Raw genomic sequence first — 24,000 nt, forward strand, 5'->3', positions numbered from 1 at the left:
GTGGCAATCTGAACAGACACACACACACACACACACACACACACACACAGTCACAATAATGATAATATGTCTAACTAACAAGTCACTAACTTATAGATAAGATAGATAGATAGATAGATAGATAGATAGATAGATAGATAGATAGATAGATAGATAGATGCACACACACCCACTATATTAATAATTGTCATTGTTATATCATTATATTGCATATTGATGCTATACAATATTTTATCTATAGACAGGTGATAGAGGAGTGTTACTATGGTTACCATGGTAAAGTGGGCGGGACATGTGGAGTTGTTGGAGGCCCATGCAATTGCTGAGATCGGCCTGTTCTGAACACTAGAGGAAGACATCTAACACACACACACACACAACATACACATGTCTGAATGTATTATTCATTTTCTCCAGCACAACATTGCTGAGTTCTGCTCTCTGATTGGTCAGAACGTGTTGGTTAATTGTCTCTATCAGCAGCTCTGGCTGTAGCTCAGGTTTATATTAATGTACTCACTCTGATACACTATCGTTTCTATAGAAACAGCTCATTCACTGAAAATAAACTGATACAGTAAAGAATTTAGGATGTCTGAGTGTATGTGTGAGTATGTGTTAGTGCATGTGTGTGTGTGTGTGTGTGTGAGTGAATATATGAGTGTGTATGTGTGTGTGTATAAAGTCACTGAGCTGAAAAACTTTGTCCTGTCATTAAATGTGTGTAAGAACGGCGCCCTTATACCCGTCACGTGAATTAATACAAAAATAACTAAATCCACAGATCCATAATTTTGTGTATTGTTTGTGATACTAAAGAGATGTGAACTCCATGTGATCTTTTACACCAGTACAACATTTATCAGACTGTATATTTATAATCACACCCCAGTGTCACCCAGATGAGGATGAGGTTCCCCTTTGAGTCTGGTTCCTCTCAAGGTTCCTTCCTTTACCATCTAAGGGAGTTTTTCCTCCCCACAGTCACCTGAGTCACCTCAGACTTGTTCATTGGGGATAAATACAAACACATTTAAATATATCTAATATTAATCTGGAATTCTGTATTATATTAATCTTTATATTAATCTTTATATTAATCTTTATATTAATCTTTATATTAATCTTTATATTAACCTTCTGTTCTGTGTTTATGTTCTGTAAAGCTGCTCTGAGACAATGTCAATGTAAAAAGTGTTATACAAATAAACTTAAAGTGAAAAGTTGAACCTTCATCTAGTGTGAATATCTGTTCAGTGTTTGTGACACATCAAACACCTCTAACACCTTAAAACACCTGAAACACCTGAAACACCTGAAACACCTGAAACACCTCAAACACCTCAAACACCTTAAAACACCTTAAAACACCTCAAACACCTCAAACACCTTAAAAACCTCAAACACCTGAAACACCTTAAAACACCTTAAAACACCTCAAACACCTTAAAAACCTCAAACACCTTAAAACACCTGAAACACCTTAAAACACCTGAAACACCTGAAACACCTTAAAACACCTGAAACACCTGAAACACCTTAAAACACCTCTAACACCTGAGACACCTTAAACACCTGAAACACCTTAAACACCTGAGACACATCAAACACCTGAGACACATCAGACACCTGAGACACATCAAACACCTGAGACACATCAGACACCTGAGACACACCAGACACCTGAGACACACCAAACACCTGAGACACACCAAACACCTGAGACACATCAAACACCTGAGACACATCAAACACCTCTAACAACAAGTCAACAGCAGCATCTCACTTCATCAGACAGTTTCCCTAACTCGACTCCTCACTCGACTCCTCACTCGACTCCTCACTCCGCACTCATCCACACGGTACTCACTCTGACACCGGCCCGGACGTTCAGGATCACCGAGAAACAAACAAACAAACAAACACAACTTCTGTCTCCGAACAAACTTTTCTTCCTGAAGAATGAAGAGGAAGTGAGTTCCGCCCTGTACTGCACATCCCAGCATGCACCGCGGCACAGGGCGAACAGGTAGGGTTGCCAAGGTGGTGTTATTTACACTGAATCAGAATCAGGATCAGGGTCAGAAACAGAATCAGAACGAGCTTCATTGCCAGGTCTGTTTTTATTTGTTCTAGTGACAGCAGCTCCAACAGAATGACATGTACTATATAGACAAATGTATGTACACATGTACAGGTGTGAGATGTGCAAATGTATGGTGAGGGATGGAGTGATTCTCCAATAGAGAGAGAGAGAGAGAGAGATAGAGAGAGAGAGAGAGAGAGAGAGAGATAGATAGATAGATAGATAGATAGATAGATAGATGCCATATTACTGTGTGAAATTTACAGTTTGTGTAATTCATCTTAGTATTATTGTTATTATTGTTATTATTATTATTATTATTGTTGTTGTTATTATTATTATTATTATTATTATTATTATTGTTGTTGTTGTTGTTGTTATTGTTGTTGTTATTATTATTATTATTATTATTATTATTATTATTATTTATATTTTTTAATTATAAACATCATCAACAACAACAATTATTAATAGTGTAGAACTTTTTGTTCTACACTTTTTTTAAAGACAAAACAACATTAAATACAAATGCATTAAAATCCCGTGAGGACAGGAAGTGAGGACAGGAAGTGAGGACAGATGTTCAGCTGATCATCTGATCATAAATACCATGATGGAGAGAAGTTACTGTGAATCACGTGACTTACCAAGCACTGCCACTAGGGGGCGGAGTCTCTCACACACCACACACCACTAGGGGGCGGAGTCTCTCACACACCACACACCATTAGTGATGGGTATCGTTAAAGTTTTAACGGTATTATTACTACTCTTACCGATACTGCTGAACGGTCCGATACTTTAACGGTATTCTTATCGGTACTTTGTGTTGTGTGTGTTTTTTTTTTAAGAACAAATTGAGAACAGAATTAACATTACTTTATTTTTTTAATGTAAAATTAATAAAACAATTATTTATAGTGAAAGAAATAGCCATGTTTGAACAAATAACTATTATACAAAAAACAAATGAATGTAAAACAAATTAAATAAACTATATTTTTCTGTAAAAGAACATACAGTGGTACAAAGCAACACGGGTGGGACATGTTGGTGGGCTGCAAAAGGACTCTTTAGCCATTCTTCTGAAGAAAGATTAACATATTTGCCTTTTCTGCCAAAAGCCAGGACCTTTTCCCTGCAGTTAAAAACACCCTTTCACTTGGGGTGGAGGAGGCTTGAGCACAGAGGTAGGCTGTTGCAACATTCGTGAGGAGGGGCAGAACAGCTCTCTTCTCCCACCACCACAACACATGATCTTCAGCCATAGGAATGGGAGGCAGGCTTTTGTAGACCTCAACCTCTTGGCCAACTCGTTCGCTAAGGGTGAGGGCCGAGGTATCTCATACCTGTTGGATGGTCAACCTCAATTTCCTGTCCTCCTCTGAGAACAGCTCCAATGCACTCCCTTTTTTCTGCAATGGAGGTATTGTCTCCTCCATTTCCTCACCTTCTCCTTCAGATGACTCATCCTTTTGCTGGTGCTCTGTATCTGTCTGTTCCAGCTCTGTTGTTGGTCCTGTCACAATGTCAATAGCTTTCATCCTCAGTCTGTCCCAAGTTGCATCACTGACTGACCTCCCTTTGAATCTGGGGTCCATTGCTGTGGCCTCGTGCTGGAAGGCTTGAATGTCATCATTCTGATATCGCTGAGAGAGGTTCTCCCACACCTTCTCTTTGATTGATGCCACAAACATGGTATCCTCATCCTTCAGAGTAAAATGTTCTTCCAGTTTTTGAAGGATGGGTAAGATCTGTCCACAGGTGGCATTCTTTTCACATGACACACACAATGTGGATGTATAAAGGATTCTCATGATCTGGACAAACTCCTCAGACTTATGGAAGTCCTCATCTTTCAGACGGTCCAGGTTGTCCTTGGATGTTATGTTAACATTTGATCATGAACCTATGTTCACATGATTAAGTTAATTATGTGTCTGCATTTCATCATTACAAATTAATTTCTGGATATAATTATTTACTAAATATTATACATTTGTTAATGCACCAGCGTGAAAGCTGCAGAAATAAAACTCTAAATAGGCTATTTATATGTAGGTTATTTATATGTAGGTTATTTATATGTAGGTTATTTATATGTAGGTTATTTATATGTAGGTTATTTATATGTAGGTTATTTTGTAAACTAACTTGTGCTGTGCATTTAGCTAAATAAATGTTTACATACTGATTTTTCTTTATTTTGGATTTTAAAAACAAGTAGAAAATATGTTGAATGCATGTCATTTCTCCCAAAAGAAATCAACAGTATTTTAACGTAAGGTAACAAACCAATGAGGGAGATTGTAGATTTATTTTAAATGACGTGAACAACGTTGATTCAACGTGATTTTAACGTACGTACCTGACGTAGATGGGGCGACCACCAGAGACGAGCTAGCTAGGCAGTCGAAAACTTTGACAGATTGCTTGTGTTTGCGCCCTTACATGCAAAAATATTGTTGCATTTATGACAACGAGCGTGTGTGTGTGTGTGTGTGTGTGTGTGTGTGTGTGAGACAGACAGCCTCCGCGGCGCGCATGAGAGATCTCGCGGATCTCACAGACAAACGTCTTAATATTATCGCAAATTAGAAATGTTTGGCGAGATAAAATGTGCACGATAACATTATTAAGCACGAACACATAGTACATTTTATTTTTTTCTCCAGCACCGAAGGCAGCACCGACAGCGTCAGATCTTACTGATACTACGGTCTTTCATAATTTAGTACCGGGTTTCGGTACCCATCCCTACACACCACACACATACACACACCCCCAACCCACTCACACCCACCCTCACACACCCACCCAACTTATCCACATGCACACACACACCCCACACACCCCACACATTCACACACACACACACCCAACACATCCAAATACACCCACCCACACACACACACACCCCACACACGCGCACACACACACCCCACACACGCACACACACACACACACCCCACACATTGAAACACACTCACACACCCCACACATTCACACACACACACACCCTCCACACACATACACCCAACACATCCAAATACACCCACCCACACAAACACACACAAACTATTACACATCATTTAATTAGCATCACTGTAGAGCAGTTAAACACATTAAAACACATCCTTCACTGTCCAATAACCTTATGTGTATGGGGTCAGAATTGTTTCGTTATTCTGAATAAATATATTATGATCCACAAATAAATATAAAGAGTTTCACAAATATTTTTTAAATCAACAAATGCACAATAAGCAAACCGTAAATATATGTTACACATTTCACAAAAAGAAATGAAATTCACAAATAAATAAAATGGGATTTGCAAATAAAAAAATATTTATAAATATATATTTAATTGTATTTATTTGTGAATGGCTTCCTGCTCATTTGTGAATCACGTTCTGTGCATTTGTGGATTTACATATAAACATCAGTAAACACTGTACATCTGTAAACATCAGTAAACACTGTACACCTGTAAACATCAGTAAACACTGTACACCTGTAAACATCAGTAAACACTGTACATCTGTAAACATCAGTAAACACTACACCTGTAAACATCAGTAAACACCTGTACACCTGTAAACATCAGTAAACACTGTACATGTGTAAACATCAGTAAACACTACACCTGTAAACATCAGTAAACACTGTACACCTGTAAACATCAGTAAACACTGTACACCTGTAAACATCAGTAAACACTGTACATCTGTAAACATCAGTAAACACTACACCTGTAAACATCAGTAAACACTGTACACCTGTAAACATCAGTAAACACTGTGCACCTGTAAACACTGTACACCTGTAAACATCAGTAAACACTGTACACCTGTAAACATCAGTAAACACTGTACACCTGTAAACATCAGTAAACACTGTACACCTGTAAACATCAGTAAACACTGTACACCTGTAAACATCAGTAAACACTGTACACCTGTAAACATCAGTAAACACTGTACACCTGTAAACATCAGTAAACACTGTATACCCGTAAACATCAGTAAACACTGTACACCTGTAAACATCAGTAAACACTGTACACCCGTAAACATCAGTAAACACTGTACACCTGTAAACATCAGTAAACACTGTACACCCGTAAACATCAGTAAACACTGTACACCTGTAAACATCAGTAAACACTGTACACCTGTAAACATCAGTAAACACTGTACACCTGTAAACATCAGTAAACACTGTACATGTGTAAACATCAGTAAACACTACACCTGTAAACATCAGTAAACACTGTACACCTGTAAACATCAGTAAACACTGTACACGTGTAAACATCAGTAAACACTGTACACCTGTAAACATCAGTAAACACTGTACATCTGTAAACATCAGTAAACACTGTACACGTGTAAACATCAGTAAACACTGTACACCTGTAAACATCAGTAAACACTGTACATGTGTAAACATCAGTAAACACTGTACAGCCGTAAACATCAGTAAACACTGTACACCTGTAAACATCAGTAAACACTGTACAGCCGTAAACATCAGTAAACACTGTACATGTGTAAACATCAGTAAACACTGTACACCTGTAAACATCAGTAAACACTGTACACCTGTAAACATCAGTAAACACTGTACATGTGTAAACATCAGTAAACACTGTACACCTGTAAACATCAGTAAACACTGTACACCTGTAAACATCAGTAAACACTGTACACCTGTAAACATCAGTAAACACTGTACACCTGTAAACATCAGTAAACACTGTACATGTGTAAACATCAGTAAACACTGTACACCTGTAAACATCAGTAAACACTGTACATCTGTAAACATCAGTAAACACTGTACACCTGTAAACATCAGTAAACACTGTACATCTGTAAACATCAGTAAACACTGTACACCTGTAAACATCAGTAAACACTGTACACCTGTAAACATCAGTAAACACTGTACATCTGTAAACATCAGTAAACACTGTACACCTGTAAACATCAGTAAACACTGTACAGCTGTAAACATCAGTAAACACTGTACACGTGTAAACATCAGTAAACACTGTACATCTGTAAACATCAGTAAACACTGTACATCTGTAAACATCAGTAAACACTGTACATCTGTAAACATCAGTAAACACTGTACACCTGTAAACATCAGTAAACACTGTACACCAGTAAACATCAGTAAACACTGTACACCTGTAAACATCAGTAAACACTGTACACCTGTAAACATCAGTAAACACTGTACACCTGTAAACATCAGTAAACACTGTACACCTGTAAACATCAGTAAACACTGTACACCTGTAAACATCAGTAAACACTGTACACCTGTAAACATCAGTAAACACTGTACATCTGTAAACATCAGTAAACACTGTACACGTGTAAACATCAGTAAACACTGTACACGTGTAAACATCAGTAAACACTGTACACCTGTAAACATCAGTAAACACTGTACACCTGTAAACATCAGTAAACACTACACCTGTAAACATCAGTAAACACTGTACACCTGTAAACATCAGTAAACACTGTACACCTGTAAACATCAGTAAACACTGTACACCCGTAAACATCAGTAAACACTGTACACCTGTAAACATCAGTAAACACTGTACACCTGTAAACATCAGTAAACACTGTACACCTGTAAACATCAGTAAACACTGTACACCTGTAAACATCAGTAAACACTGTATACCCGTAAACATCAGTAAACACTGTACACCTGTAAACATCAGTAAACACTGTACACCCGTAAACATCAGTAAACACTGTACACCTGTAAACATCAGTAAACACTGTACACCCGTAAACATCAGTAAACACTGTACACCTGTAAACATCAGTAAACACTGTACACCTGTAAACATCAGTAAACACTGTACACCTGTAAACATCAGTAAACACTGTACATGTGTAAACATCAGTAAACACTACACCTGTAAACATCAGTAAACACTGTACACCTGTAAACATCAGTAAACACTGTACACGTGTAAACATCAGTAAACACTGTACACCTGTAAACATCAGTAAACACTGTACATCTGTAAACATCAGTAAACACTGTACACGTGTAAACATCAGTAAACACTGTACACCTGTAAACATCAGTAAACACTGTACATGTGTAAACATCAGTAAACACTGTACAGCCGTAAACATCAGTAAACACTGTACACCTGTAAACATCAGTAAACACTGTACAGCCGTAAACATCAGTAAACACTGTACATGTGTAAACATCAGTAAACACTGTACACCTGTAAACATCAGTAAACACTGTACACCTGTAAACATCAGTAAACACTGTACATGTGTAAACATCAGTAAACACTGTACACCTGTAAACATCAGTAAACACTGTACACCTGTAAACATCAGTAAACACTGTACACCTGTAAACATCAGTAAACACTGTACACCTGTAAACATCAGTAAACACTGTACATGTGTAAACATCAGTAAACACTGTACACCTGTAAACATCAGTAAACACTGTACATCTGTAAACATCAGTAAACACTGTACACCTGTAAACATCAGTAAACACTGTACATCTGTAAACATCAGTAAACACTGTACACCTGTAAACATCAGTAAACACTGTACACCTGTAAACATCAGTAAACACTGTACACCTGTAAACATCAGTAAACACTGTACAGCTGTAAACATCAGTAAACACTGTACACGTGTAAACATCAGTAAACACTGTACATCTGTAAACATCAGTAAACACTGTACATCTGTAAACATCAGTAAACACTGTACATCTGTAAACATCAGTAAACACTGTACACCTGTAAACATCAGTAAACACTGTATACCTGTAAACATCAGTAAACACTGTACACCTGTAAACATCAGTAAACACTGTACACCTGTAAACATCAGTAAACACTGTACACCTGTAAACATCAGTAAACACTGTACACCTGTGAACATCAGTAAACACTGTACACCTGTAAACACTGTACACCTGTAAACATCAGTAAACACTGTACACCTGTAAACATCAGTAAACACTGTACACGTGTAAACATCAGTAAACACTGTACACGTGTAAACATCAGTAAACACTGTACACCTGTAAACATCAGTAAACACTGTACACGTGTAAACATCAGTAAACACTGTACACCTGTAAACATCAGTAAACACTGTACAGCCGTAAACATCAGTAAACACTGTACACGTGTAAACATCAGTAAACACTGTACACCTGTAAACATCAGTAAACACTGTACACGTGTAAACATCAGTAAACACTGTACACCTGTAAACATCAGTAAACACTGTACACCTGTGAACATCTGTAAACATCAGTAAACACTGTACACCTGTAAACATCAGTAAACACTGTATACCTGTAAACATCAGTAAACACTGTACACCTGTAAACATCAGTAAACACTGTACACCTGTAAACATCAGTAAACACTGTACACCTGTAAACATCAGTAAACACTACACCTGTAAACATCAGTAAACACTGTACACCTGTAAACATCAGTAAACACTGTACACCTGTAAACATCAGTAAACACTGTACAGCCGTAAACATCAGTAAACACTGTACACCTGTAAACATCAGTAAACACTGTACAGCCGTAAACATCAGTAAACACTGTACAGCCGTAAACATCAGTAAACACTGTACACCTGTAAACATCAGTAAACACTGTACACGTGTAAACATCAGTAAACACTGTACACCTGTAAACATCAGTAAACACTGTACAGCCGTAAACATCAGTAAACACTGTACACCTGTGAACATCAGTAAACACTGTACACCTGTAAACATCAGTAAACACTGTACACCTGTAAACATCAGTAAACACTGTACACGTGTAAACATCAGTAAACACTGTACACCTGTAAACATCAGTAAACACTGTACAGCCGTAAACATCAGTAAACACTGTACACCTGTAAACATCAGTAAACACTGTACACCCGTAAACATCAGTAAACACTGTACATCTGTAAACATTGCTCACATTTTGCTGATTGAAAAAATAGAACAAGAGAATCGTACTGGATGAAAAAAACGAGTGCAAACTAGACACTGCATTGAAGAACAGCCTCAGAGCGAGTAAATCAGAACGTGATTGGTTGGATTGCCACTATTTGTGGATTCTTGTGCACGTCTTGACGTTAGAAATGTTTCAAATCCACAAATGCACAGAACGTGATTCACAAATGAGCAGGAAGCCATTCACAAATAAATACAATTAAATATATATTTATAAATATTTTTTTATTTGCAAATCCCAGTTTTAGCTGGAACAGAAAACAAACCTCCCACTCAAAAAACTCCCCACACCCTGTTGACCAACACACACTGTCCTCCCACACACACACACACACACACACACACACACACACACACACACACACACACATGCACACACACCCACGCACATGCACGCACACACACACGCACGCACTCTCACTCACATGCACACACACACACACGCACACACACACGCACACACACACACACACACGCACACACACAGCCACAATAATGATAATATGTCTAACTAACAAGTCACTAACTTATAGATAGATAGACAGACAGACAGACAGACAGACAGAAAGATAAGAAAATCACACATTTTAAGAGACATAAAGTTCATTCTTTTATAAACCATAAGTTTAAATTTAATTTAATTTAAATTTTTCCTTTAATTTAAGTTTAAATAAATATATAGGAAAATATACGATATATATATATATGTATATACGAAAATCATTTAAACTGTAGTAAATATTAATAAAGAGCTGAACTCACTGAAATTAATAAATAGATCCATTAACAGTAACATTTAAACCAACACTGTACACGTGTAAACATCAGTAAACACTGTACACCTGTAAACATCAGTAAACACTGTACAGCCGTAAACATCAGTAAACACTGTACACCTGTGAACATCAGTAAACACTGTACACCTGTAAACATCAGTAAACACTGTACACCTGTAAACATCAGTAAACACTGTACATCTGTAAACATTGCTCACATTTTGCTGATTGAAAATGTACTGTGTGACTTTATTAAAGTAAAAGCTAAAGGAAACAGGATGCATTATGCTTACAATAACTCTTAGGTTTCATCATTCAAGGTATCATAATTCCTCTATACAGCTTGTATACATTAGAATAAAATGTCATTTCTTCACGACCATAATGCTTTATATAACGTAGTACGATGGCACACAGGGCTAAGTCATGAACGTTCAAGTGAAAGCATCAGTATGAGAAAAATGCACAGTAAAAGAAAATCATGAGACTGTAAATACATGTGAAAGGGCACACAAAATAGAACAAGAGAATCGTACTGGATGAAAAAAACGAGTGCAAACTATACACTGCATTGAAGAACAGCCTCAGAGCGAGTAAATCAGAACGCGATTGGTTGGATTGCCACTATTTGTGGATTCTTGTGCACGTCTTGACGTTAGAAATGTTTCAAATCCACAAATGCACAGAACGTGATTCACAAATGAGCAGGAAGCCATTCACAAATAAATACAATTAAATATATATTTATAAATATTTTTTTATTTGCAAATCCCATTTTATTTATTTGTGAATTTCATTTCTTTTTGTGAAATGTGTAACATATATTTACGGTTTGCTTATTGTGCATTTGTTGATTTAAAAAATATTTGTGAAACTCTTTATATTTATTTGTGGATCATAATATATTTATTCAGAATAACGAAACAATTCTGACCCCATATATGTGCAGTGATAGATAGATAGATACTTTATCTGCATTGTAATAGTATTTGTTGTTAGCATTTTTAAGTAATTGAGTCTATTAATAAGAGACATTTGAGGTCACTGTAGACATGCAGAGTAAATAAAGGAGTACAGAGACATTCTGAAGGTGGGAGTGAAGTGAGAGCTCGCTGCTGCCCCAGGTGGTGACAGGTAGTTAGTACAGTTGTTGATCTCAGAACCTCCCTTGTTGTGATCTACTTTTATGTTCTGCTTTAATAAACGCTGCAGGACTTCAGGAGTGTGTGTGTGTGTGTGTGTGTGTGTGTGTGTGTGTGTGTGTGTGTGTGTGTGTGTGCGCGCGCTCAGAAATAGTTTTATTAATTATAGTTTTTAATTTATTAGACAAATAAAACTCATTTAAGATTGTTTCACACTTTTAATATTCATTTTGTATTTGTGTAAAATGTCAACTTCATGCAGACAGAAATTCAGTTCAGATGACACTGAGGTTTTTACATGATCACACACACACACACACACACACACACACACACACACACACACACACATATACACACACACACACGCACATTATTATTATTATTATTCCACACAGTCCTGCTTCCTGCTTGGCTCATGGAGAACTGGCAAAAGGAGGAACTAATATCAGGAACCAGTGATTTTGGCACCCTGTGGCATGCTTGGTGGAGGACTATGGGTAAGTTTCTAGCATCATTTCCTGCTTTACTCATTAAGCTTGTTTGTTGTTGAAAATTCTTCATTCCTCACTTCCTTCTTTGCCTCTATCCTTCATAACCTTTTTCTGTCTTCTCTAAATGCCTTCTGCTCTTACTTATTTCCTTCCTTCTACCTACTTCCTTTCTACATTACTCCCATCCATTGTTCCTCCTTTAGCTCCTTCTCACCTCTCCTCTGTTATCTACACATCTGTGAAAGTCTTGATCTCTTGCAGGAGCGTGATGTTATAGATGACCTGATGTCCGTTGTTCCAGGCATACAGCACCTTTTCTCTGGGGTTGTAGTCCATCATGGAGATGTGTGAGTACTGGTTGTGGAAGGGGATGTGTGTGTATTCATACATCTGGCTGTCCGTGTGGTAGATGAAGTGGATCTTGGCTCCATTTAGGTGCGAATCGGTGACATAGAGCGAGCCACAGACGATGAAAGCTTCTCCGGCGCTACGCTTGGGGAAGCCGGTGTCCCAGGACTGTACCAAGTCCAGGGTGACAGGATCTAGGCGGCTCAGCACCATGTTTCCCCCATGCATCAGGGTGGTGTAGACCGCCCAGAGACCGCTCTCATCTGCCATGAGGTCAATGTCGGAGGATCCGCCCCAAGAGTACGGGAAGGTGTTGTTGTAAGCGGCTTGAGAGAGAGTGCGCTGTGTTAGAACGCTGCGAGACAGCAGGTGATATCGCACAATAACGTTAGTCTGGTGTTTATTGTAGTAGAGAGAGCCGTTATACACCACATGACCTGTACCTGAGAGAGAGAGAGGTTCAGTGATGTTGTGAAATGTAAACCACTGTGTAAGGAAATGATGTGTTCAGCAGCATCATGTCAGATCACATCAGTCCACTTTAAGTGTAAAGGCTGGTAGATTATCAGGGTTAAAGGTGAACTCAGAGGTGGAGGTGGATGGGTGGATGGGTCGTCTATTTAAATGATACAGACATTGTTAATTCTCTTCATCTCTTTTACCTTCTATATTCTTTTATCAAGCAGCAAAACATCTATGAACTTCAGCAGTCACTTTCTCAAGCCACAGCCCAATTTATTTCACACTCCTTCATCGTTACTCACCTGTTAGAGACTAAATGTTTAAATGTTTTCTGTGTTAATGTCCTCTAAACTCACACTAACACTTTCTGAACTCCACACAACTGTAGCTGATGCGTTCGTGTTGGTGGTTTATTTACCCGCCCACGGATGAGGAAGCTGATGGACCACAAAGTTGTGTCCTGTAGTGAAGTCCCTCAGCGTCCTGTATTCAAACACACGCTTTCCTCTGAAGTAGCCGTCCATGGACCAGACCTACAGACGGACAGACAGACAGACATGTCCAGTCAAATGGTGTTAGCTCTTCTCTCTGTGATTGGACTGAGTATGAAGGGGTGGAGCTTACTCGTTCATCAGAGCTGGAAATCATACTGTCCATCATCCAAGAGCCAAAACGGGACCCAAAGGACCTGATGGTGACCGGGTTACTGAGTCCCATTAGCTTTCCACAACCTCCAAACACACACACACACACACACACACACACACGCATGTTTATCTATCTATCTATCTATCTATCTATCTATCTATCCATCTATCTATCTATCTATCTATCTATCTATCTTTCTATCTATCTATCTATCTCTTGAACAGGAAATAACACAAACCACACATACACACCAACTGAGCTAGCGCAGGTGTGTAGTCGGCTCTGCAGCTGTATCTCTCTCTGCTCCAGCTGTTGAACGCTGCTGTAGGTGAGGGTCTGCTCCTGGGTGAGACTCGAGCTCACTCTCGCCATCTCCCGCTTCAACACTTCCACCTTCAGCACCTCAGAGCGGAACCGAGCCAACACAGCACGCAGAGGAACACTCTCCAGCACACTCTGTTCCAGGTCCTATACACACACACACCTGGGCTTCACTTTTACCTGTCAGTCTGGATTCATGAAACTTTAAATACAATTGTGTGTAAAAAGATAATTTGTGAAATAGAAGGAAGTCCAAGCAACTTGTGTGTGTGTGTGTGAGTGTGTGTGTGTGTCTGCGTGTACCTTTAACACTTCTTGAGTGACAGTGTAAGGGTTACTGAGTGCAGTCTTCACTCTCATTTCCACACTGATGATCTTCTTCTCTGTGTCTCTGATATGTTGCAGATCTCGAGATGTTCGCCAATCCAATAGCTCCAAATACTGAGTCACATTCTGGAGCTGACACACACACACACACACACACACACACACACACACACACACACACACCTTTGTTTATAATAATATCCTCATTATTAATAATATCACTTCCCCCTGGTGGATGGTGGATCATGTGACAGTAGACACCTTGTGTACAGTCATTTTACATAATTCAGATGTTCAGATAAAATCAGGTGAAAATGGTGCATGCTTTCAGGTCTGGGCCTGAATTATTTTTGGAGTGTGTGAAAATGCACGTAAGTGTGTGAGGAGACCCACATGCTCTGTGATTTGGCGAAGGCGAGTGTGTCTTGGTTCTTTCCGGCAGTGGTTCGGCGGGGGGGCGAGGAGCTTACACACACACTTCCCTCCTACATCTGACACAGAACCGAAGACCTGCCAGCCTTCATCCTGTCCCGGATACACCACCTGCTGACACACACACACACACACAAACACACCACACCACACACACCCCACACACACACACACACCACACACACACACACACACACACCACACACACACACCACACACACACCACACACACACCACACACAATGTGAAGGATTAAATCTGAGAATTTCACAAAAATCAGTCACAGGAAACACTGACAACATTACGGAATTTAATAAACCAACAAACAACAAACAAATGTTTTTAGCATCAAAAGAAGCTTAAAAATAACATTAAATTATAGAAACATCGTTTACTGTTAAATTCATTCATTTCATCTGTTTTATCGCTTTTTGTCTTTTCCTCTGAAGAGCTCTTTAATTAACAGGCTGCCCCCTCACACCTCTCCATCTGTTCCCATCTACCCTGTGTGTGTGTGTGTGTGTGTGTGTGTGTGTGTGTGTGTGTGTGTGTGTGTGTCATTGGACATTTCCCAGTTTTAGCTGGAACAGAAAACAAACCTCCCACTCAAAAAACTCCCCACACCCTGTTGACCAACACACACTGTCCTCCCACACACACACACACATGCACACACACGCACGCACATGCACGCACACACACACACGCACGCACTCTCACTCACATGCACACACACACGCACACACACACGCACGCACACACACACTCACATGCACACACAGACACGCACACACACATACACACACGCACACACACACACACTCACATGCACACACACACGCACACACACAGCCACAATAATGATAATATGTCTAACTAACAAGTCACTAACTTATAGATAGACAGACAGACAGACAGACAGACAGACAGACAGACAGAAAGATAAGAAAATCACACATTTTAAGAGACATAAAGTTCATTCTTTTATAAACCATAAGTTTAAATTTAATTTAATTTAAATTTTTCCTTTAATTTAAGTTTAAATAAATATATAGGAAAATATACGATATATATATATATATGTATATACGAAAATCATTTAAACTGTAGTAAATATTAATAAAGAGCTGAACTCACTGAAATTAATAAATAGATCCATTAACAGTAACATTTAAACCAACATGGAGTTGATGACTGTGTAGTTTTACTTCAGTTCCTGACAGATGATCAGTTCATTAACGCAGTGAGACTGATGTCTTGTGGGTTTCATTATTTTAGAATTAACACGTACGCTGATGAACTTCTCGGAGTTTCCCAGACGAGCCGCCGTCGGATCCAGTCCCACCAGTCTGGGGAGCGTCTGAGACATCCAGTTAGTCAGCATGGCCATGGTACTGAGCACCAGACCCATCTTCAGCATGGGAACACTCATCATTACACAGAGCAGAGTGAAGGTCTGAGGGAGGAAAACTGTGGAAATCTGTGGAAATCCTGACGGACAGAAACGTTATGATGTTTAAGGCTGACAATAAAAAAGAAAAAGTAAGAATGTTTTCCCTGTTTTGCTCAAAAGTTCTGTAAAAGCTGCAAAATACTTAACACTAACATTAACACTAACATTAACACTAAATAAAAATAAGAAGTTAAAAAATCGGAAAAATTCAGATGATCAAAATGGTTAGAAATGCGAATGATCATCAAAATAAATCCAATCAGTGAGTCTTCAACCTGCGAATTCTGAAAGAAAACAAATTAAAAGAATCTAGAAAATGTAATGAAAATATGAAAAAATAAAACATTTTTAATGAAATAACCTGTAAAATATTAAACTATTGTAAAAATTAAAATAACAAATTGAAATAAATCTCTTTTTAGAAAAACAGAGAGACGACCGATGAGACTGACTCGCTGTCCTGCATCTCCACGCCTTTGTGTGTGTGTGTGTGTGTGTGTGTGTGTGTGTACGTGTGTAGATAAGGGGAGGGGAGCCGTGTGGTTGTTATAAAGGTTTATTAGAAACGTGTCCCTGCAGATGATTCGTTATAGTCAATTAAAAAAACCTATAATAACCTCAGAACACCACATTCATATGAAACACGTTTAAACACCTGCAGAATCGTTTTTCCCCTTAATGCAATGCAGGCGTCTCAAACAACACGTAAAAACTATAAACACAACATGTAGCACCATGATTACACAAAATTCACACAAAAATATAACACACTTTTCTTATAAAATAACAACAACTCATTACAGTATGAGAGAAAACAACAGTGTGTGTGTGTGTGTGTGTGTGTGTGTGTGTGTGTAAATAAGAGTAACTGCACCAGCTGTTAATCGAACAAGGTGATTTGTACAGTTTGTGGTCACATGATTAACAGCACTGAAATAAAAATATTTTAATTAAAAACAACAGAAAAGCACCAGAGAGCGGCTGAATCTGGGCTGCACAGACACACACTCTGCCTATGTGTGTGTATACAGTCTTAGTCTCTCTCTCTCTCTCTCTCTCTCTCTCTCTCTCGCAGATGTTTATCCGTTGAAACACACCGGTCCCACAGAGAATCCAAACTTCTGTTTTGGATTTCCGAAGTCAGACACAGCCACGTCCACCAGGGGCAGAGTGTCTGTGTTCAGGAAGTCGAAGGTCAGCTTGGTGTGGTCCTGACCCGACCGAGACTGTAAGAGAGACACAACGCAGTCTGTTATTATTTTACACTACAGTTAAAGATCAAAAACAGCTAACAACATTGCTCATTGCCCAGAAGGTAAAAGGAAAGTGTGTGTGTGTGTGTGTGTTTGTGAGTGTGTGTGTGTGTGTATGTGTGAGGTGATCTAACCTGGCAGCCATCATAGTTGGCATGGATGTATTGTGAGTGTTGATGATATGTGAGCTCTTCTCCACTGCTGGCCCTGAAGCGCAGAGCTTGTGTGTATGTGAGTGTGTTGCGGTCGAGCCAACCAGCAGAGTTCTGACACTGATAGGTGAAGGTCTGATGTGCTGTCGCACTCAACAGCTTCAGGAAACCCATCTGTACCACATGCACCAGGTTCCCGTCCTCATCCACGTACAGGAACTGCACCAGGATACACCAGTGTTAAGACATGTTGTATGTGATGCACACACACACACACACACACACACACACACACACACACACCTGTGATCCTTTTCTGAACTTGCTGTACCAGCTTCCAGGTTTCTCCTTGTTCCACGCAGAGAGCTTTACCTGTCAATCATTAACACTTCTCCTTGTCATGTCGTATTATTACAACTATTATAACTATAGTTATTCTAACAGATGCTAAATGCTCGTCTCACCGCCTGGTGCTTGCTGTGTGGCTGCAGACACGTCTCTCCCTCTGCTGTAAAGTTACAGAACACCTTGAAGGCATCTCTGTGGCAGCCCTGATTCGGATCGATCCAGTAGACCCCTGAAACCAAAGGAAAATGGGTGGATGGGAGACAACCAGATTCACAAGGGGCTTGCTAACCTGCTAGCTAGAAAAACTTATCTGATATCGTAACGTAACCTACTGAACTAATTAGACTGGCTAATGAAGGTAGTTGTAGCTCAAGTAATTAAGTTTCTGGGTTGTTGATCAGAAGATCAGGGTTCATGCCAAGCTGCCACTGTTGGCTCCCTGAGTGAGGCCCTTAACCCTCTATGCTCCGGGTGCTGCATCATGGCTGACCCTAAGCTCTGACCCCAACCTCTAAGGATGTGAAGAAATCATTTCTCTATGCTGTAATGGATATCTGACAATAACATGGTTTCTTCTAAGAGAACATAGAACATTCTTCCATGTTTGCTAACAAGCTGACTGATGTTAAATGTCATTAATGGCATCACCCACCATTTTGAAACAGAAATTGTATTTGAACACTCAGCTGAAATGCTGCAATGCCTTCTGGGTAAGCTGTGATCCAGAGAACCTAAACAATGTCTCTGGGCACTTGTCTAACTTCACATGGACAGTGGAACATTTAGAAGGGTTCTGACCAACAGGAAATGAAGAAAGGAGGTGTTAAATACTACAGAAGTGTGTTGGAATGATTGAGTTTTAACTGGCTGCACGAAAAAGTTTAATTATATCACACACACACACACACACACACACACACACACACACACACACACACACACACACACACACACACACACACCATCAGGTAAGTCGGTGTGAACCATCCAGAGCTCCTTGCAGGTACGAGCTGGACTGTGGTAGGTTCCTTTTGGAATGCGCAAACCCTCTACCTCTGTTCTCATTGAGGTCAATGACACAAAAACCTCCTCCATGTCCTTTGCTTCTTCACCCATTCCATCACTCTGCATCTCCTCCTCCTCTTCCTCTTCCTTCCCTCCATCTACCTCTCCTTTGGTCTCTCCCTCAGACTGAGAGTGATGCCTTCGCTTCCTGCCTCTGGAGAAAGGAGCAGAATGTTCTGCAGGAAGACCCTAAAACACACATGTGAAGAGTGATTATTCCAAGACAATCTGGTCTGCCATGTTTATGGTAAACAAAACTATTGGACAGCCAAGAGCATCTGTTCAGGGAGACACAAACCTTAAATCATAATAGCCTTTATATTTGAAGAGATAATGTTACTCAGTCCTGGAGACAAAAGTAATTCTACCTGAAAATGTCTGTTTGTGTAGTGTTTAACTCACCGGAGGCCCGGGGGGACCAATGGGTCCAGTATCTCCTCGTGGTCCGATAGGGCCCTGAAAAACCACAACACGTTAGACTTTGTGCATATTGTGCATACATATAAAAGTGACTGTGTATCTGTGTGACTCACCTGATTGCCTTTTGACCCTTTTTGGCCCATAGACCCCTGTAAGACAGTCAGGCAAGTTACAGTCAAAAATTTAGATTAAAGATTATTAATCATAGTAAATGTCTGTGCCTGTGTGACACTTACAGAGAGTCCAGTTAAGCCAGGGGGACCGTTGGGGCCAGAAGGACCAACTGCACCCTAAAAGACACATTTGTGTGTGAGAGAGAAGCATATTCAACACAGTAAAATAAATAGAAGTGTTTGTGGGTGTGCTGACCTCATCTCCTTTGGGTCCCTGTATCCCCTGGTTACCAGGAAGCCCACGGTCTCCCTTCTCTCCTATTTCACCAGGAGGACCAATCAGACCAATCAGACCTCCATGACCCTGTAATACACATATAAAAGATAAACAACCTTCTTCACCATTATGACTAGTGGAAACATCACTACTCAATGAGGTTGTTGTTCTTTTATACCTTATCTCCTTTTCTGCCATGGTCTCCTTTAAGTCCTGGCAAACCAGCAGGACCCTGAATGGAACAAGGGAAGACATTCAAACTTTATTGTTGCTCAAAGGTCTAAGGTTATAAGTGAGCACCTTCTCCAGACCTACCATTGGTCCTGGAGGTCCTGTTTGACCCAGGGGTCCATTTACTCCCTGATCACCCTGAAAGACAGATATACAGACATCAAGAGTGTCAACAAGTTCTAACTGCTTTTGTCAATGTTTTTAGAGACAAATGACATACTGTTGGTCCTGGGATCCCCCGAGGTCCCTGAAGTCCTGATTTCCCAGGATTCCCCTGAGCTCCAACTGGACCGGTCTTCCCCATAGATCCCTCATAACCTGGAGCACCCTGAAAAAAAAATCAGTGTGATTTCCCATGAGCCTTGTGTTCCAGACTCAACGAGGTGAAGATGTATGAGTATTACTCATCAGTATTATTAATGTAGCTCTGATTCACTTCATTGCATTTGTCTGTAAGAAAAAGTTGTCCTTTACTGTAATTTACTGTAATCTTTACTGTAATTTACATGTCTGTTTACCTTATCTCCTTTCAGACCTGGCTTCCCCTCTTTTCCTGGCTGCCCTAAATGACCCTTCAGAGAGACAGACAGTAAGACAGACTGAATAATGCCTTTCATTACATTTACAAACAAAGGTTTACTGTAGGAAAAGATTCCCCTCAAGGAAGCCATCCTTATTCCTGCCATTAAGGCTATGTTTGGTCTCCACATTTGGTCTCCATCTACCTGCCCCTCACAACTTACCCTTCGTCCTGGACGTCCAGGTGGACCAGGCTCTCCAGAAGCTCCGTGAGGGCCCTGAGAAAAGAGATCAGGATGGAGTGAGAATAAAAACAATAATATTATATGAAAATGTTTAAAACACACAAGCAAATAATTGCTCACAGCTTTTCCATGATCTCCATTATCTCCTTTTGATCCAGCAGCTCCATCAATACCCTGAGAGAGAAAAGTCCGATGACATCAATTAAATAAACTACAAGCTGTGGGCTATCAAAGTGTGAGAATAAATAAAACACACAGGTCAGTTTGGTTTATTTAACCGCTTTACTCATTCATTCATTCATTCATTCATTCATTCATTCATTCATTCATTCATCTTCTACAACTTATCCGAACTACCTCGGGTCATGGGGAGCCTGATCTCAGGCGTCATCAGGCATCAAGACAGGATACACCCTGGACGGAGTGCCAACCCATCACAGGGCACACACACACTCTCATTCACTCACACACTCACACACTACGGACAATTTTCCAGAGATGCCAATCAACCTACCATGCATGTCTTTGGATCGGGGGAGGAAACCGGAGTACCCGGAGGAAACCCCCGAGGCACGGGGAGAACATGCAAACTCCACACACACAAGGTGGAGGTGGGAATCGAACCCCCAACCCTGGAGGTGTGAGGCGAACGTGCTAACTACTAAACCACCGTGCCCCCTAACCGTTTCACCAGTTCACTAAAAAGCTGCCTAGCAATAGCAAGAAATTTACCAAACCTTTTTCTAGTTATATTATGTAGTAATTGAGTTTATTGAGTTACATTATGTAATAATGATAATTTGTTGCTTTCAATGGCAAGAAAATAGATATATCATGTTACTTGTTAATAAAAGAAGATAAATAAGATAACTAAGTGACTTACATCAGGACCAGGCTCTCCTGGAGCTCCAGGGTCTCCTGGAAGACCAATAGGACCCTAAGGAAGAGTGCAGGTAAAAGTGAAAGTCAAATAACAATATTACTATAAACCACACACACACACATACTTTTACACACTCACTATGCTGCCTTTGGCTCCATCCTCCCCTGATGGTCCTCGGGCACCTGGAGGCCCTGCAGCTCCTGGGGGTCCAGTGTCTCCTTTCTCCCCCTGATCGCCTTTCTCTCCCTGCACACAAATAAGATCTACGTATCCACCTCAGGATCATGAAACCTTTACAAGTTTTAGTTTTGATATTATATGGTTTCTGACATAATAGACATTTAACCAAAGAACCTGTCTAAGAATGTCAAAAGATGTTGATATTGATGATCCTTCAGTACATGAACCAATATGTTTCTTAATGTGTTTCTGAACTATGGCAAGGGACATGTCATGAAAGAAGAAGGTGAGATTTTACTTACAGTGCTTCCAGACAATCCTACAGGTCCAGGATCACCTGATTCTCCGTCTTCTCCCTGCAGGATGACATCATCATCATCATCTTTCTTCATTCTTTCTTTCTTTCTTTCTTTCTTTCTTTCTTTCTTTCTTTCTTTCTTTCTTTCTTTCTTTGTATATGTCTTTCTTTCTTTCTTTCTTTCTTTGTATATGTCTTTCTTTCTCTTGGTCTTTCTCTGTGTCTCTCTCACCTTCTCTCCTACGGCTCCTGGTTGGCCACGCACTCCAGGTCTGCCTGGAGGACCCTATTTAACACACACACACAATCACACAGAATTAACTCTGGTTGCCTTTTTTAAAACTCAAATAAATATAATGTGTGCGTGTGTGTGTGTGTGTACACCTGTCCACCACTTGGACCCTGAGGACCTCGGGAGCCCATCTGACCAGGAGGGCCCTAAAACAAAAGAAGTCAGAGGTCACTTCTGGAATCAAGTAAACTATGACTCCAAAATTAAGACTCTAAATAAATACATAGATAAATTTAAAAATAAAACATGTTCTGAGAAGAGATATAATTTTAAATTGATTGAAAGAGATTTAATTATTAAAAATAACAGGAATTAATCTCACAATCAGTCCAGAGTTTCCACTGTCTCCCTTCTCTCCTGGAGGTCCAGGCATTCCCTAAATGACAAATAATACCATTAATAATGTCATGCATGTGCAAGTAATTCATGTTTACTGTTTAAGCAGTACAGTGTGTTCTGATTGGCCGAGAGCTGTAACCTCTTTTCTGATTGGCTGAGAACATTACAGAGTGTTTTGATTGACTGAGAGCTGTACCTTATGTTCCGATTGGCTGAGAGCTGTACCTTATGTTCCGATTGGCTGAGAGCTGTACCCTGAGTTCTGATTGGCTGAGAGCTGTACCCTGGGTTCTGATTGGCTGAGAGCTGTACCCTGTGTTACGATTGGCTGAGAGCTGTACCCTGAGTTCTGATTGGCTGAGAGCTGTACCCTGAGTTCTGATTGGCTGAGAACTGTACCCTGTGTTCCGATTGGCTGAGAGCTGTATCCTGTGTTCTGATTGGCTGAGATTTAAGAAAAGTACAGAGCTATATGTGTCTTGAGCTATATATTCGAGCTGCTTATCTAGACTCGTACCTGAAGTCCCACTGGTCCAGTAGCTCCTTTAAAGCCTCGTGCTCCTTCGTCTCCTTTCTGCCCGTACATACCCTGTTGCCCTTGGGGTCCAGGCTCCCCGTCCACTCCCTGGATGACAAAGTGACAGTGTGAAGCTTATTCATATTCTATTTTTGACCTGATGGCTTTCATTCCAAGTCTAAACACAATTTTTCAGTTTAATCCTATCTTGCCAAGAAACCTGAGGCCAACAACATCTGGCTGACTCATAAGACCAATGTAGCATAGCTCTGCTTAACAGAAGTGAGAGGAAGTCTATCTCCACCAGCCAGGATGCCTACTGTT

General features: G+C 40.0%; 3 protein-coding genes across 3 annotated transcripts in view; all 3 read right to left on the minus strand.

The window, feature by feature from the left end:
- mvb12a (multivesicular body subunit 12A) overlaps window positions 1–2,011 on the minus strand; it is a 9,806-nt gene extending 7,795 nt beyond the window's left edge. The window contains exons 1-3 of the mRNA XM_060860837.1: window positions 1,871–2,011; window positions 273–359; window positions 1–8 (exon numbers count right to left, since the gene is read on the minus strand). The exon at window positions 1–8 is cut by the window's left edge and continues 76 nt beyond it. Coding sequence (XP_060716820.1) covers window positions 1–8; window positions 273–359 — 95 coding nt within the window. The 5' untranslated portion in view covers window positions 1,871–2,011. The remainder of the gene's footprint in view (window positions 9–272; window positions 360–1,870) is intronic.
- Window positions 2,012–12,296: 10,285 nt separating this feature from the next.
- On the minus strand, window positions 12,297–17,003 carry olfm2b (olfactomedin 2b). Its single transcript, XM_060860995.1, has 7 exons — window positions 16,383–17,003; window positions 15,053–15,202; window positions 14,636–14,791; window positions 14,263–14,479; window positions 13,988–14,094; window positions 13,782–13,896; window positions 12,297–13,344 (listed from the first exon to the last, which is right to left on the minus strand). The coding sequence occupies exons 1-7, from the start codon at window positions 16,524–16,526 to the stop codon at window positions 12,782–12,784; spliced, it is 1,452 nt and encodes a 483-aa protein (XP_060716978.1). The 5' UTR covers window positions 16,527–17,003; the 3' UTR covers window positions 12,297–12,781.
- An 81-nt stretch (window positions 17,004–17,084) lies between these two features.
- Window positions 17,085–24,000, minus strand: part of col5a3b (collagen, type V, alpha 3b) — a 32,738-nt gene continuing 25,822 nt past the window's right edge. Inside the window, exons 45-66 of the mRNA XM_060860803.1 lie at window positions 23,677–23,784; window positions 23,143–23,196; window positions 22,913–22,966; window positions 22,761–22,814; window positions 22,533–22,586; window positions 22,189–22,296; window positions 22,051–22,104; window positions 21,288–21,341; window positions 21,147–21,200; window positions 20,922–20,975; window positions 20,624–20,731; window positions 20,488–20,541; window positions 20,351–20,404; window positions 20,152–20,259; window positions 20,019–20,072; window positions 19,896–19,931; window positions 19,765–19,818; window positions 19,260–19,551; window positions 18,414–18,526; window positions 18,253–18,321; window positions 17,932–18,168; window positions 17,085–17,770 (exon numbers count right to left, since the gene is read on the minus strand). Coding sequence (XP_060716786.1) covers window positions 17,624–17,770; window positions 17,932–18,168; window positions 18,253–18,321; window positions 18,414–18,526; window positions 19,260–19,551; window positions 19,765–19,818; window positions 19,896–19,931; window positions 20,019–20,072; window positions 20,152–20,259; window positions 20,351–20,404; window positions 20,488–20,541; window positions 20,624–20,731; window positions 20,922–20,975; window positions 21,147–21,200; window positions 21,288–21,341; window positions 22,051–22,104; window positions 22,189–22,296; window positions 22,533–22,586; window positions 22,761–22,814; window positions 22,913–22,966; window positions 23,143–23,196; window positions 23,677–23,784 — 1,974 coding nt within the window. The 3' untranslated portion in view covers window positions 17,085–17,623. The remainder of the gene's footprint in view (window positions 17,771–17,931; window positions 18,169–18,252; window positions 18,322–18,413; window positions 18,527–19,259; window positions 19,552–19,764; window positions 19,819–19,895; window positions 19,932–20,018; window positions 20,073–20,151; window positions 20,260–20,350; window positions 20,405–20,487; window positions 20,542–20,623; window positions 20,732–20,921; window positions 20,976–21,146; window positions 21,201–21,287; window positions 21,342–22,050; window positions 22,105–22,188; window positions 22,297–22,532; window positions 22,587–22,760; window positions 22,815–22,912; window positions 22,967–23,142; window positions 23,197–23,676; window positions 23,785–24,000) is intronic.

This window comes from Tachysurus vachellii, chromosome 24 (assembly GCF_030014155.1).
Source record: "Tachysurus vachellii isolate PV-2020 chromosome 24, HZAU_Pvac_v1, whole genome shotgun sequence".
Taxonomy (NCBI): Eukaryota; Metazoa; Chordata; class Actinopteri; order Siluriformes; family Bagridae; genus Tachysurus; species Tachysurus vachellii.